The sequence below is a fragment of the Rana temporaria genome, chromosome 10, assembly GCF_905171775.1.
Source record: "Rana temporaria chromosome 10, aRanTem1.1, whole genome shotgun sequence".
Lineage (NCBI taxonomy): Eukaryota > Metazoa > Chordata > Amphibia > Anura > Ranidae > Rana > Rana temporaria.
In genome coordinates, this window is record NC_053498.1 from 67,311,142 (window position 1) to 67,328,479 (window position 17,338).

The 17,338-nt window shown below is 43.9% G+C and overlaps 1 protein-coding gene across 1 annotated transcript in view; it reads left to right on the forward strand.

Annotated features, from left to right (window-relative positions):
- The first annotated feature begins 3,776 nt into the window (after nt 1-3,776).
- C10H11orf53 (chromosome 10 C11orf53 homolog) overlaps nt 3,777-17,338 on the forward strand; it is a 159,671-nt gene continuing 146,109 nt past the window's right edge. The window contains exon 1 of the mRNA XM_040325384.1: nt 3,777-3,906. Coding sequence (XP_040181318.1) covers nt 3,897-3,906 — 10 coding nt within the window. The 5' untranslated portion in view covers nt 3,777-3,896. The remainder of the gene's footprint in view (nt 3,907-17,338) is intronic.

Genomic DNA, 17,338 nt, shown 5'->3' on the forward strand with positions numbered 1-17,338 from the left:
AGCGGGAGTTCTCCCATAAATGTTTTTTTTTAACTTCGATTCCCTTAGATTGATGCTCGTTGTGTCTAGGGGAATCGGCTAGTTGTTTTAAAACCCGAGCAGTACTTACCGTTGTAGAGGGCAATCTTCTCCGCCACTTCCGGATATGGGTCTTCGGGACTGGGCGTTCCTTCTTGATTGACAGTCTTCCGACAGGCTTCCGACGGTCGCATCCATCACATCACGAGTAGCCGAAAGAAGCCGAACGTTGGTGCGGCTCTATACTGCGCCTGCGCACCGACGTTCGGCTACTTTCGGAAAATCGTGACGCGATGGATGCGACCGTCGGAAGCCTGTCGGAAGACTGTCAATCAAGAAGGAATGCCCAGTCCCGCAGCCCATACCCGGAAGTGGCGGAGAAGATCGCTCTCTAAAAAGGTAAGTACAGGTTCGATTTTAAAACAACTAGCCGATTCCCCTAGACACAACGAGCATCACTCTAAGGGTAAAAACAGCATTTTAGCGGTGAACCTCCGCTTTAACTTGTCACTATCTAGATACCCAGCCAAACCGGAAGACATTACTGCATTGTACTGCAATATAAGTGTTATCAGTTTAAACTGAGGAAGTGGCAATTTAAAGCCACTAAACACTGGCCAGGATTCAGATAGAGATACGACGGCGTATCTCCTGATACACTGTTGTATCTCTGAGTTCCGTCCAACGTATCTATGCGCCTGATTCATAGAATCAGGTTCCGCATAGATCTCCCTAAGATCCGACAGGTGTAAGTAACTTACACCGTCGGATCTTAGGATGCAATTCCAGGCCGGCCGCTAGGTGGCGTTTCGTTTTTTGTACGCGAGTAATATGCAAATGAGCAGTTCCGCCGATTCAGAAACGAACGCCCGCCTGGGCGCTTTTTTTTACGTTGTTTGCGTTTGGCTTTTTCCGGCGGATAGTTACCCCTGCTATATGCAGCGTATCCTATGTTAAGTATGGCCGTCGTTCCCAGGTCGAATTTTGAATTTTTTACGTCGTTTGCATAAGTCGGTCACGAATATGAATGGACGTAATTTACGTTCACGTCGAAACCAATGACGTCCTTGCGACGTCATTTGGAGCAATGCACGCTGGGAAATTTAGCCGGCGGCGCATGCGCAGTTCGATCGGCACGGTGACGCACCTGATTTAAATAGTAAACTCCCCCTAGCCGCGGAATTTGAATTCCGCCGGGGGATTTACGATCCGCCGGCGCAACTTTAGAGGCAAGTGCTTTCTGAATACAGCACTTGCATCAAAAACTTGCGCCGGCGGATCGTAAATCAGATAGATTACGCGGATCTAAAGATCCGCTAATCTATCTGAATCTACCCCACTGTCTTTCTTGGGTGAAATAAATACATTCAATGCTTATTTAACCTCCCTGGCAGTATAATTCTTTCAGATTTTAGGTGCTGAAAGCGGTACAATTGTTTTGAATAGAATTTTGGCATTTTATATTGTAGGCCTATAATTCCTAGGAGTAACTCACTTAAATCTGTCCAAACAAGAATCTAGTAGGGAATCCCGGGTATGATGAAATTTGAAACACAAAATCATAAATTATAATATAATAAATAACTATAAATAATTATAACAAATAATAATATAATAGTAATAAAAATTATTACCTTCAGTGTTTGACGACGAATCACTCTCGCTCAATTCTGAAAGTGATTATAATTTATTGTCACTGTTTTCTAGCTGCTCTAAAACCACTTTTGACATAAAGGGACACTTTTTGGTTGCTATGGACAATCTACAGTTTCCAGGCAGAAAGAACTATCTTTATTATATAAAAGTGCATGCAGGTCACTGGGCAGACCACTAGGAACAAAGGGGTGTGTATTTATTTTATACAGTACTGTAATCTGTAAGATTGCAGTATACTGTATGTATATTGTGTTTTTATTTTTTTGAATTTGGCGCCGATCTCCGCCCCCGTGCGTCGTAACGTCGCAGGGAACGACAGCTCAACCACACAGTGGGGAGACAGCTCGATCACACAGCAGGGAGACATCGCAGGATCCAGGAGACAAGGTAAGTAATCTCTGCCTGGATACTGCGATGCAATCCTGAGTCTCGGGAATACCGCTAATGCTACTGGATTTCCACCCCGAGCCAGACTCGGGATTACCGCCAGGGAGGTTAACCAGATGACTCTGACCTATTCTGAGCTGACCACTGATGGACTTTTTTTGCAGTCTCCATGTGAATTTTCTGTTTTATCATACAGGAGGTTAGGAGAAAACCGAAAAAATGAAACAAAGGCAGATATAAAAGTTTGACGGAAAGTCTAGCCTTCTGCTACTCTACTTAAGAAAAGCATTTTTATTACTGTCTGTGTTGCTGTTGGAGTGTTCCCTTTACTTGCTGTCTGATAAAACATTGTCAGCAAGACAGAATGCAAGGGGAAGTCTTTATAACAGAACCCAGAATAGCAGTATAAACCTTCTCCACTCCAAAACTAAGAACACATTATTGGCTAGACATACACTTTTCGGTGTACTTATCATACTTCCATATTTAAAAAAATACAGGATTAGAAATACCAGAGTGCAGATTAAGATATCGGGGGTTATTTTCGAAAGACAAATCCACTTTGCACTACAAGTGCATACTAGAAGTGCAAAGTGCACTTGAAATTGCACTGAAATTGCACTTGGAAGTGCAGTCGATGTAGATCCGAGGGGGACATGCAAGGAAAGTAAAAAACGAACTACAATTTTTTTAGCTTGCACATGATTAGATGATAAAATCAGCAGAGCTTCCCCTCATTTCAGATCTACCCCTCAGATTTACAGCGACTGCACTTCCAAGTGCACTTTTAGTGCAATTTCAAGTGCACTTGTAGTTTGCACTCGTAGTGCAAAGTGAATTTGCCTTTCGTAAATAACCCCATCATCTCCTGCAATAACTGTATTTAATTTTAAAGATAGCAGTGTTTCATACGTTAAAGAGGAGTTCCACCCAAATTTGGAACTTCCTCTCAATCCACTCCTCTCCCCCTTACATGCCACATTTGGCATGTAATTTTTTTGGGGGGGGAGTGGGGGCTTCAGCACGAGTGGGACTTCCTGTCCCACTTCCTCCTTCCTGTAGGCGACTAAGCTTAGTCGCCTTCAGGAAGTGGCTGCTGTAGGCGGTCGCCTAGGACACGTCACAGGTCCTAGGCGATCTCCTGGCCAATTACACGGCGCGGCGCCGGGCCGCGCCGCTCGCGCATGCGCAGTGCCGCGCCGCTCGCGCATGCGCAGTGGGTGCCCGGCCGTGAAGCCGAAAGCTGTCACGGCCGGGTGCCCACACTGAAGATGAAGACGCCCGCCGGGGAGGGGGGGAGAGGAGCGGAGCCCCGGCCGGCGCGTCGCTGGAGCGCTGGAGCAGGTAAGTGCCTGTTTATTAAAAGCCAGCAGCAACACTTTTTGTTGCTGCTGACTTTTAATAAACATACAAATGGCTGGAACTCCCCTTTAAGGAACCTTATTTAAAATAAACCTAACCCTACTGCTGGCATGTAGAAATGCTGAAAAATTTAATGTAATCTATATATAGCTTTCTGGGTAATAGGAAAACACAAACTGCTAAGACCTATACACAAAGACCTACTCATACGGTAGCCCAGGATCACAGTCTACACTGACAATGCAAATCATGGAGACATACAAGCTAAAGAGTATTTGCATGAAAACAAATTAGTAAAAAGTCATTTTGGCCACACAGCAGACTAATAATATGTCCCTTCTCTTCACCTTTGTACTAAGTGATATGAACACAGAATATCTGCAGTTTATTTAGTTCTTAGTTGTGGAGAAGATTCATGCTAAAGGCTCACTGAGAACCATTAGTGAAGGGATCCATAGCTGACCACAAACAACATGGAAACAGGTTAGTAGTGTATCATATAGGTTTTATATACATTGGTTAAGGTTGTGTTTCCTGTAGATATAGTCCAGGACATTAAAAGGGTAGAATAGTGGTGCTTCTCATAGTCACCAGACTGGTTACTGCGTTTACAAAACATTTTAGATGTTATCTGAATGATTTCTGTGGGAAATATTCTTATTTTTGCCTCTCCCAAATTTTATAGATAACTGCTACAAGAGCAGAAAGTATATGCAGAGATGTGAACCTAAAACAGAGATCTGCATAGATAATCTTTTTGTTTCAATAACAGAAGCAGGTCTTTTGTTACAACAAAGACTTGACATCTGCCCATCTTTCAAAGAATTACAGAGTACTGTATCTATCACACAGACGCGATAGACTGTCTAGAAAATAATTTAGGAAACATTTTTTTTTAAACAAATGTTATTATTATTACTATTTGGTGTTAGCAGTTGTATTTTTACCTTTGAGAAACTGTGTACAAAAATAATCATTCAAAAAGTTGCCTTTTACATTAACCTCCCTGGCGGTATGATTCTGTCTGGAATTACGTACCAAAAGCGGTACAATTATTTTGCAAGGAAATTTGGCGTTTTATACTGTAGGCCTGTAATTTTTAGAAATAACTCACTTAAATCTGACCAAGCAAGAGTCTTGTAGGCATCCCGGGTATGATTTTTTTTTTAAAACAAAATTATAAATTATAATATAATAAATAATTATAAATAATTATAACAAATAATAATATAATTATAATAAAAATTATTCAATAATGTAATCAACTCAAAATCACTGAAATTTGCTCAGTTGCAGAATTGTCGCTGTCATTATTTTTTTTTTTTTATGACGAATTTTCCCACAAATCGCTATCGCACATTTCTGCAAGTGATTATAATTTATTATCGCTGTTTTCTAGCTGATCTAAAACCATTTTTGACATAAAGGGACACTTTTGGACAATCTACAGTTTTTAGGCAGAAAGAACATTTTTTATTATATAAAAGTACATGTAGGGCACTGGGCAGACCACTAGGGACAAGGGGGGGGTGTATTTTTTTACATACAGTACTGTAATCTATAAGATTACAGTATACTGTATGTAAAGTGTTTGTTTACTTTTTTTAATTTGGCGCCGTTCTCCGCTCCCGTGCGTCGTAACGTCGCAGGGAACAGAGATCGGCGGCACACGGGGACACTGTGAATCGAGCGAGGAGGTCCTGCTCGCTCACACAGAGGGGTGGCATCGCTGGATCCAGGGACAAGGTAAGTAACTTGCCTGTGGATCCAGCGAGAAGGTAACCTGTGCCGCTGCACACTCTGCACGTCCAGCCCGAGCGTGACTCGGGGTTACCGATCCTAACATTGAAAACTAACCCCGAGTCACGCTCGAATTTACCGCCAAGGGGGTTAACACAATTTAGTGTCTTTAGCATAGGCGTGTGCATGGGGTGTGCCAGGTGTGCCTGGGCACACCCAGGGCTGTCTTAATGAGAGGGCACACCTGGGCACTGCCCAGGGGCCCCAGCTGCATTGGGGGCCCCTGCACCTTCCCTAAAGCAGCTGGTCCTTGAGCCTAGGCTGCCCTAAAATTGGGGGCCCCATGATGGCACTGAGAGTGATAGATACACAGAGGAGGCAGTCTGCCTTCTACCTACTTGATGGCTTTTTACCTGTACTGTCATCATCGTAGGGGCCCCAGAGCATTACTTTGCCCAGGGGCCCATGATGCTATTAAGACGGCCCAGGGCACACCTAATCACTCTGTGCGGTGGCGATTTCCCCTACTGTTCAGGATTTCCCCCTACTGTTCAGGATTTCCCCCTACTATTCAGGATTTCCCCCTACTGTTCAGGATTTCCCCCATGTTGTGCCCTCACATGTTTCAGGATGGATAGTGGAGAAGGGGCCAATCAATATGTCATTGACCGGCCCCTTCCTTTTCTAAATTAACACAATGAACACACTCACTGTGTTCAATCATGATTGAAGTATGTTAAACTGTTTATTATGCTTCAGTTTGTGAATAACCAGGAAGCTGCTCAGCACATGGCATTTCCCATTCATTCACTGTCCAGTGCAGCTGAGACTGCAGAGAAAATCTTATGTGTTTGAGTTTTGGGGTGCACACCCTAATGCAATAGGCTGCGCACACCTATGGTCTTTAGACAAACGCCAAAAACATCCCGCATGCTGTAAGATTTATTTGTTTAGTTCTAAAGATTTTCTTTTACAGATTCACTTTAATCGTGTTATATCGTATGATTATATCTTGTTTAATGCCAGTCAATGGTTAGAAGGTTAAATGGTATATCAAGCCATTTGTTTTTTTATATTTGGGTAGAGTAGGGAAGGATCATAACCTGTGTCAGGTTTTTACAGCAATCTGGGCATCCATTAGATTTTACGATTTTCTCTAGCCTGCCCCTCTCTGATGGAAAAGAGTAGTGTTATATCTATCTGTGTTGCTGTTTGATAAATATGGTCACCAATACAGAAAATAAGGTGACATCTCAATAATGGAGCCTTTCTCACTCTATCTAAAAGGAGAAAAAAAAGTCTGGCAGGAGAAATGAAAACTAAAATATTAAGGTTTTTTCTTAAAGGAGTCATTTGAATATTGCCACGCTGTGAAAGGTGAAGGTGAATAGGATTGTTCATTTTTAAAAAAAGTGACGTTTTAAAAATACTTTTTATTTGAATAGCCACAGTTAAAAAAAATGTTTACATCGTATATATTTTATGTCACACATTGATGAGGTTTGTAACCTATAATCAGACACATTTGTATCCCTGGGCTTCACAAAAGCTTATCTGCTGGAATTTAATGGGCCGGGTCTCTATACTGATTGACAGTAAAGCCTCACAGCTATTCTTCGGGCTGTTATCTGGAATTCTTCATTTAAATATTACTGTGGGAACATAGAGATTACAATTTGCTGTAAAACCAGTAAAGAACTTAAATTTTGTATTGTTGCATGTCATCATATGTGTGTATTTTCTAACACTGATAAGCACTTTTTTTTAGGCTGGCTATCAATATAATAATTATATACAGGGTATTGTTGCCCTGTTGTGAAATAGCATTGAATTAATAAAGATGAGTTTAATGCAACTTTCTAATATAAATTCTTCTGATATAAACCAAGGGATGAGTGAAACTGAGAGTGTTTTTTTACTTATTTATTTTTAAATATAATTGTGAAACAAAATTAAGTGACAATACATAATTAACTATGAAATACACAATAAAACTAAATATAATATAAACAATATCAAATTGAATAAACTACTCTACCCTAAGTACAAACCACCCCCCCACCCCCAAAAAAAACTTTAACTACAATTTAAAATATATATATATATATTTTACATATTTGCCTAGGAAGCACAATGAGCAAAATTACAAAACATGTTAACAAGTTGTTATAGTTGGGTAAAAATATTTTAGCACCAGTGCTAAAATAAATAACAATTTGTAACCAAACACCATCAGAAAACGACCTAGTTTAGTGCCATTGCATATGTGAAAGATACTTTCTGATGGTTTACTATTAAATATTGCAATAAGAGTCATGCATTGTTATATTATCTTTAGTGTCTGAATTCTCACAAATATCCATTGCACAAACAAAAAAAAACAGTACACCTAAACAAAATTCCTTTTGTAGAGATTAGAAGATTAGTTCACCATGTAAAAGTTTCAGGACAAATTGGGTTAATTTCTTGCCTTCAGGTCATTTACCTGTTTATCCTTAAAATGTAAACAAAAGACACACAATTGTTAAATACCCCTTTATTTAAAAAAAAGGAATATAACCCTAAACATTTGCTAATTTATTGTAAGATTTAACAAAAATCTCAAGGCATCTTCTGCTTAATTTATTTCATTTTGGGTCTCCTTGGTTGTTAAAAAACATCCTCGAACATGTTTGTGGTCAATAATGTGGTCAACAATGTTTTGTAACCATGGGCCAGATTCAGAGAGAATTACGTTACGCTGCGGCGGCGTAACGTATCCCATTTATGTTACATCGCCGCAGGTTTACAGCGTAAGTGCCTGATTCACAAAGCTCTTACCTGTAAACTTGCGGCGGTGTAACGTAGATCCGCTCGGCGCAAGCCCGCCTAATTCAAATGGGGCGGGCACCATTTAAATTAGGCGCGTTCGCGCGCCGAACGTTCTGCGCATGCTCCGTTAGGAAATTTCCCGACGTGCTTTGCGCGAAACGGTTTTTTTGAACGGTGATGTGCGTTATGGCGTTTCGTATTCCCGGACGTCTTACGCAAAAAAAAAATCTAAATTCGACGCGGGAATGACGGCCATACTTTAACATGGCTGTTCTAAAGATAAGCCATGTTAAAGCAGGCCTAAGTTTGCGACGGAAAAAAACACTAGTGACGACGTAAGAGATTGCGACGAACGCGCGTATCTTCGTGGATCGCCGTAAGTAGTCATTTGCATATTCTACGCCGACCGCAATGGAATCGCCACCTAGCGGCCGGCCTAGAATTGCATCCCAAGATCCGACTGTGTAATTCAATTACACCTGTCGGATCTTATGGCTATCTATGCGTAACTGATTCTATGAATCAGCCGCATAGTTAGGACGAGCGGATCACAGAGATACGACGACGTATCAGGAGATACGCCGTCGTATCTCCTTTGTGAATCTGGCCCCATGTTTTTACTCTGGATCTTCCAGATGAAGAATGAACAAATCTCACAAATCTCACAAGGAACGTTTATACTGTTGAATAGTAGAATCTAAGGAGATCCATGCTCTGATTTGGTTTCTTCAAAAAGGAAACATTATTACAGGACCTATAGTTTTTAACATTAATTAATTCAATTTTTTTTTTTTACCACAATTACTATGACTTCTGGGCAAACACTGCACACCAAATAGGTCCAGATCAAGGAATGTGGCCTCAGTTCTGGCTCCTCCCAATAGACCACGCCCCCTAGACCTAGCCCTAGCCCTGTTCGGTGTGTGATGTTTACCCAAGATTTATCATACTGCATTGGATTAGCACATTTGCCTGTACCCTATTTGCCTGTATTTAATGCGGGTTATTAAAGCCATATCAATGACGCATGGAGCTGCGTTCCACTAAGCATACATAAGGTTACTTTGATTGACTAGTACAATTCTATCCTAACAGCAAAAAGTAAATAAAGGATTCTCCCTCCCTTTTTATCGATCAAAATCTTTTTGATCGATTAAAATTCTTTTGATGATTGGTACTCACCTCTCCGCCGGCTTCTGGGCCTTCAGGGAGTTTCGTCGGAGATCCAGTAACGTCACGGACGCCAGCGGGGCTTGCCGTGTCCATCTGAAGGGCTTCTTTGCTGCGCCTTCATATCTGCATGCCGGCGGGACCTCACTATCTGCCACACGCAAGGGCTGTTACACTTCCCTCTATCAACCTGGGATTCTACAACCATCCACTGGGAGTTGTGATAGTTCCCTTCATGGGACATCTACATGCCGACGGACTGATGCTAACCTCTCCTCATCTGGATATAGCAGTGGTATCGTTGTACACATTTTTATACCAGTATCATACTTAGCTACATGTTTTTATGACTGCTTTTGGTACCGTTTGGTATTACTCGCACCATTTTTACAGTTTATGTAGCTACATTGATTTTATCTCCAGTGCAATATTTATTTTGTTACCTACTTAAAGACTATAAAAGTTTTAATGCTATTCCCATCGAGCGCTGTGTGTTTTTTGTATCCTGCTAGCCATTTTTCAAACTGTTGGTAGCTGCACTGGCAATCAGCCTGCAAGGAGATCAGCTAAAAGTAGTTGGATCTGCATGTGCGTTATAATTAATCGAAATTAGTCGATTAATCGATTAAAAAAAAAACCGATTAATCGAACATAAATTTTTTGATCAGTAACAGCCCTAAATAATACTAAAAACTATTCACTGCCACACCAGTTATATGACGACTCTGTACCACATTAATTACAGTATTTAAAAAATAATAATTTAATTTCTTCTGAATTTCTACAGGAATTTACAATGTCAAAAAACTCACGATGCCTCTTACGAAATACCTTTGACTGTCCACGGGGTCATTTGGGGGATATTTGTACTGTCCAAGGGGTCATTTGGGGGATATTTGTACTGTTCTGGCATTTTCAGGTCCCAAGAAATTAGGCCATCAGTACATTAGGATCAATCAATTTTCATATATATATATATATATATATATATATATATATATATATATATATATATATATATATATATATATATATATATATATATATACATTTTGGCCTAAATGTATGAAGAAAGCCCTTTAAAAAAATAACAAAACAACAAAAAATAAAAAACCCAGTGGTGATTAAACACCACCAAAAGAAAGCTCTATTTGTGTGATTTTTTTTTTATAAAAATGTCATATGGGTACGAAGTTGCATGACCGCGCAATTGTCATTCAAAATGTGAAAAGCGCTGAAAGCTAAACATTTGCCTGGGCAGAAAGGGGATAAAAGTGCCCATTAGTGAAGTGGTTAAGCAACATTAGAAGACCAAAACAGTGTTTTTCAAACCCTTTCACACTCGGGTGGTTTTCAGTGCTTTAGTGCTGGAAATAGCCTCTGCTAAGCGCCTGAAAATTGCCGACCATTCATTCCAGTGTGTCTTTTCGCACTGGAGCGGTGCACTTGCAGGACGTTCCAAAAAGTCCTGCAAGCAGCATCTTAACCCTCCTGGCGGCATCCCCGAGCGTGACTCGGGGTTGATTTTCTCTACCAAAGTCACGCTCTGGGTAGATATGCAGAGCCTGCAGCGTGCGCTGGCTTACCTTCTCCTGGATCCAGCAATGTCACCACGCTGTGTGAGCGAGCGGGACCTCGCTCGATTCACACAGCGTCCTCCTGTGCCTCCGATCTCCGTTCCCTGCAACGTTACGACGCACGGGAGCGGAGATCGGCGCCAAATTCAAAAAAGTAAACAAACACTATACATACAGTATACTGTAATCTTATATATTACAGTACTGTGTGTAAAAAAAACACACACACCCTTGTCCCTAGTGGTCTGCCCAGTGTCCTGCATGTACTTTTATATAATAAAAACCTTTCTTTCTGCCTGAAAACTGTAGATTGTCCATAGCAACCAAAAGTGTCTTTTTATGTCAAAAATGGTTCTAGATCAGCTAGAAAACAGCGATAATAAATTATAATCACTTGCAGAATTGTGCGATAGCGATTTGCGGGGAAATTCGTCATAAAAAAAATAATAATGACAGCAACAATTCTGCAACTGAGCAAATTTCAGTGATTTTGAGTTGATTATATTATTGAATAATTTGTATTTTAATTATATTATTACTTGCTATAATTATTTAAAATTATTTATTATATTATAATTTAAAATTTTGTTTTTAAAAAAATTTCATACCCAGGATGCCTATTAGATTCTTGTTTGGTCAGATTTAAGTGAGTTATTCCTAAAAATCACAGGCCTACAGTATAAAACGCCAAATTTCCTTGCAAATAATTGTACCGCTTTCAGCATGTTTTTTCAGAAAGAATCATACCGCCAGGGAGGTTAAGGGCGGGTTGGGAACGCTTTATTTAGCACTGCCTATTGATTCCAATGAGCAGGGCGTCTGAAAAACGATTTGAAAGCGCCACTATAGTTTTGGAATCTTTTGTTTATCACTATTAACATAAACAGAAATTGACACATTGGGGTTGATTTACTAAAACTGGAGAGTGCAAAATCTGGTGCAGCTGCATGGTAGCCAATCAGCTTCTGACTTCCACTTGTTCAAATAAAGTATTTGTAAAGGCAGAAGGTTGTTTATCTTAATGCATTCTACGTATTAAGATAAAAATGCCAAAAAGTGACCCATCCTATAGAGAATTTTATTCAGTCACTATTGGAAAGCCTCCAGATCCTGACCTGGGGAACAGGTAGAATTGTTAAAAAGGTAAACCAATGGGTTAAAAGGGCTAGATAAGGTTAGGGTTATTCTGCACCCTGTCCCAAACAGCCAGGCAGTTGGACAAAGTAGGGGCCTAAATGGACAACCGTCATTTTACAGGTTGCCATTTAATAAAATTCGAAGGGATAGTTAAATTGAGATTTTCCTAGCTTGTGACGGAAAATATTAGTTATATGAAGACAGGAGGCGAGTATCTTATGCATTATCTTTCCTTTAATAATGCCCACAGCAGAAATACAACTTTAGTGGATTTAGAAATAATAAAAGAATTTTTTACAACCAAAACTACAAGTCCCAGCAGCCCCTAGGGCCTATCAGCCAATCACGTGGACCCTGCCAGTATATAAGGGGCTGCCCCTTTAATCACTTCCTCTTTCTTGAAGCGAACTGTCAAGACTTGAAAAACCGTGAAACTTCAATTCCAACTAGCCTTCCGACCATCAACGATTTGGGTTCGGTGAAGCGTTTGAGTAGAGGTCCCAACGGGGACAACAAAGGAGGTTCCTCCGGAAACTGTTCAGCCTGTGCCTCGCGTGCTGCGGTCCTCAGTAACCTGGAACAATATGAGAAGAAAAGACCATGATAGGGTTGGGTCGGGAGGGAAGATACTCGCCTCCTGTCTTCATATAACTAATATTTTCCGTCACAAGCTAGGAAAATCTCAATTTATATATCAGACAGGAGGCTCATATCTTATGCAAGTTCAAAGTCATACCTAGATAAATAACAATAACAATTAAGTATACATCTAATACGCAACCGATTTATAGAACCGACATAGATACGTGTTCCTCCGGTCTAAAGTAAAATTGGCGGAAGGTGGATTCGGAAGACCAGTCCGCCGCTCTCAGAAGGTCCGAAAGCGAACCTCCCGAGGTGATTACCTTTGTGGCCATTGCACCCCTGGAAGAGTGCGCACCGAATCGTGTAACGTCAATCCCAGCCAAGCCCATGGTGGACCTAACCCACCTGGCCAGAGTGGCCGAGGACACCGGCAGATGTGGGCCGACATACGAAATAAGAAGTTGGGATAGAGACGGAGACCTAAGCGGGGCCGTCTGTAATTCATACGTCTGTAAACAGCGAACCACGCATAAACGTGGATGTGATGGGAAAAAGGGATAGAATACAGATTGTATCCCTGTCTTTGTTCTGCGAACTACCGAGAACTCTACGCCTTGAGGTGAGAATTGGCGTCTGGAAATGTCCAGGGCCCTCACATCGGATATGCGCTTGATGGAGACAAGGCATAAAAGGACCGTAAGCTTGAAGGACAACAGTTTTAGCGGCAGGGCGTCGTTATCCTCCCATGTAGAAAACATGTTCAATACCCTGGAGACATCCCAGGTGCTTTGATATCTGGGGCGAGGAGGACGTTGGAATCTAACGCCTCGTAGGAGGCGACACACCACGGGGTGTTTGCCCACTGGAAGGGAATCTACCGGGGAATGGTAGGCCGAAATCGCAGAGCGATACACATTAATGGAGCTATAAGATCTCCCGGAAGCAAAAGAATCTGCCAGGTAGTTAGCGACCATTGTTACAGGTGCGTGAACGGGATCAATTTTCCGTTGATCACACCAACGTACCCAGGTTCCCCAGGCTGATCGGTATGCCGATCTAGTCCCGGGGGCCCAGGCCAGGGCGAGAAGGTCCCTAGCTGTTCGTGAAAGGTCGCAATCTGCGCCTGACACCCCGAAATCAGCCAGGCGAGGAGATGAAGGTTGTGATCCACCACCAGAGGGTGGGGTTCTCCTGCAGGATTGGAGAGGAGGTGAGGAATCCGGGGAAGCAGCCTGGGGAGATCTATGGTCATACCCAGGAGAAGGGGAAACCACGGTTGTGTTGGCCACCAAGGAGTGATCAGCACAACTTAAGCTTGCAGGTTTGCCACCTGTAATAGGAGTCTGAGGATCATGGAGAAGGGAGGGAACGCATAGTGTGTCCCTCGCGGCCAAACCTGTCGAAGGGCATCTATTGCCAGGGCTTCGGGGTCCGGCCTCCAGCTGTAAAAGCGAGGGATTTGGCAATTGAGGCGGGAAGCGAACAGGTCCACGGAGAAAGGACCCCATAACCGGGACAGAGAAAGGAATACCGTCCGGTCCAGTCGCCAATCGCTGGAATCCGTGAGGTATCTGGAATTCCAGTCCGCGATCAAATTCGCGGCACCCGGGATGTATTCCGCCAGAGGAACGACATTGCGTTCCAGACAGAAATGCCAAAACTCTTTTGCCAGGTTCGCCAGAGCTTTGGATCTGGAACCTCCTAGGCGGTTGACATATTGGACTGCGGTTACATTGTCCATCCGCAGCAATACGCAACAATTGGAGGCGTTCGGAAGGAGACTCTTGAGGGCGAAGAAAGCCGCCATGAGTTCCAACGCATTGATATGAAGTAGGGACTCCCCTGCGGACCATGTCCCTCCTGTGGTGGACGTTCCGCAGCGAGCCCCCCAGCCGTGTCGGCTCGCGTCCGATTCTATAATATAATCCGGATTGGAGCTGAAGATGGTCTTCCCGTTCCAATCGATGGCGTGACTCAGCCACCAACGCAGTTCTACTATTGCTTCTGCATCCAGAGGTACTTCGTCTGCATAGCGAAGACCCTGTCGCAAGTGGAGCGCTTTGAGTCTCTGAAGGGCTCGGTAGTGTAGGGGAGCCGGGAAGATGGCCTGAATAGAGGCTGATAAGAGTCCTACTAACCGGGCCAGACCGCGTAAGGATACTCGCCGTTTGTACAATATGGCACGAATCTCCTTGCGGATAGTAGTTAGCTTGGCTTTGGGTAAGCGAAGGATAGAGTGTTTGGTGTCCACTAAGAAACCCAAAAACTCCATCTCCTGTGAAGGGATCAAGATGGATTTCTCGTGGTTGATGACGAAACCTAGTCCCTGGAGCAATCTGACGGTCCAGGTGGCATGGGTCATCGCTTGGTGATGCGATCGGGCCATTATGAGGAGGTCGTCTAGGTATATGATTAACCGGACGCCCCTGCTTCGTAAGGCCGCCACCACTGGCTTCAACAATTTGGTGAAGCACCATGGGGCGGAGGACAGTCCGAAGGGGAGGCAAGTGAATTGCCACAACCTGTCTCTCCAAAGGAACCGCAGGAGGTGTTGGGAAGCCGGGTGAATGGGGACTGTGAGGTAGGCGTCCTTCAAGTCCACCTTTACTAGCCAGTCCTCGGGGCGTAACAGGTCTCTCAAATAGTGGATCCCCTCCATCTTGAAATGTCGGTAGACGACATGTTGATTGAGGGTCCTTAGATTTATGACGGGGCGAAATCCGCCATCCTTTTTTCTTACTAGAAAGAGGTTGCTGAGAAACCCCGGGGAGACAGGATGTACCTCTATCACGGCCTGTTTGGTAAGCAGGGCCTGAAGTTCTAGGTCTATGAGTGCTGAACTTTTGTTTGAGAATTTGATGGGTTGAGGCATCACATTCATTTCTGGTAAAGAATACAGTTCTATCTGGTAACCTGTCACCGTGTTGAGTATCCAGGCGTCTGCCGTAATCGCAGACCAAGCGTGGATAAAATGTCTCAGCCTTCCCCCCAAGAGAATGTGACAATGATTCGGGTGTGTGACACTCACCGGTATTAGGTCTTGAGCGGGGGTAGCCTCTCCCTCCGCGTCCTCTCCAGGGTCGTCCGCGAGGTGGGAAAAAGGGGGCTGGTTGTGCCACCGGGATTGGGTAGGATTGTGGAGCCTGGCTGTACTGAGCGGGAGCTCTAAAGTATTGCCTGCCTGCGGAATAGCGACCGGCAGAACGGCCCCTGTTTCTGCCGGCCCTCGGAAAAACCTTGGTTGACCCTGATTTTTTCAGGGATGATTGGGCTTTGTCCAAACTGGTGTATAATCCTACCATCTTATTAATGTCCTTAATAAGTGAGTCGCCAAAGAGCATACCTTCGGCTGAAGGGCCTGGCTCTGAGTCTGCGAGGTGGGCCAGTTGAGGGTCTAACCTCATCAGGATGGAGCGACGACGCTCCGTGGAGCAGATGGTATTGGCGGAGCCTAGTAGGCATACTGTTCTCTGGGCCCAACCTCTAAGTTGGTCCAGGTCTACAGGGGTCCCCGTAGAGGAGGCCTGTTCTGCAATGTTCAGTATTTTGGTGATTGGGCCAAACAGGTCGAGGATTCTATCTTGGATAGATCGAAAAGATCTTTCAATCCCCTTTTTTGAATATTTACCTTGTTTGGTAAGGTACCTGAGGAGTACCGGGTCTACCTCTGGGGTGATTACCGTCTTTTTAGGGATACAGGGACGGGGACACTCCGCCCTCAGCTTACTGCGGTTGTTCTTATCTACGGACCTGCGGGCCCAGTATTGAATATATTGGGCTACCTCCGGGAGGGGTGCCCATTCGCCAGATCGGGGGTGAGAAATCCCTTCTGGGTCGAAGAAGGGTTCTCCCCTGGCGTCTAGGATAATTTCGCCCTGGGTTACAGGGGTGGCGTTATCAGAAGGAGCCATATGCCCACTACCCTCATAATCCGTATCTTCCTCAGACTCATAGGCGTCTGACGCCTCAGATCCTGTGGACGAATCTGATGTGTCCACAAAGGAATCTGGTTTAGTCCGTTTGGCGGACTTCTGCCTCTGCTTTTGCTGCTCCCCGAGGCTCAGGGGTCGGTTAGAGTCTGGTAGGGTAGTGGGTCGGCAGCCCGGGTTGGGTGCTGCCTGGGGCACATTATTTACTTCCCCTGCCGGGGAGTCGTGTGTTGTGGGAACATGTTTGCGCTTGTGAGTCGCTTTGCCCTTTGAGGGCGGTTCACCACGGCCTGGGGGTCCAGGCATGACAGGTGCAATCATTTGTGATACAGGGGCGGAGGCCATAGCTATTTGCACCGAGTGGTTTATTAATTCCTGTATCTGGGCAGCAGTAAGGAAAATAGGGTTCTGGGGGGTAATATTTCCCTCAGTTGGCATGGCCGAGAATTCAGAGCAATCCTCATCAGCCATGATGGTTTCTCAATTAATATTTGAGTGCAGTTAAGGGAAGAATATAGAAATTATTATGCCCACTAGCAATAAGCTTTCCGTGTGTCAGTAAATATATATATCTGACCCAGACTAGGCTATCTGATACAGATCAGGAGCTGCAGGGGTTAATTATTTAGTAGGGGAGAATATCTCTATATGGGCCGCAGGGGATACTCCAACGTCCTACCGTACCGCCAGGTCAGTCCACACTGGAGCCGTGGCGTACGATAGGAGCATCCCCCGTTCAGGAGAGCGTAATCTCGCGAGATTACGTCTCCTGCATGGTGATAGGCTGGAGCGGAGCTCCGCCGGGCACGCCCCCCGCAGCGCACTGGATGGTGATAGGAGGAAGGTGATCTGCTCGACACGCCCCCCCCCAGAGACACGAGCAACTGAGGAGAAGCGCGCGGAGCGTGTGAGGAGGTAGGGAAAAGGCGCCAAGCTAGAGAAATGGCGCTGCCTGGTAAAATAAAA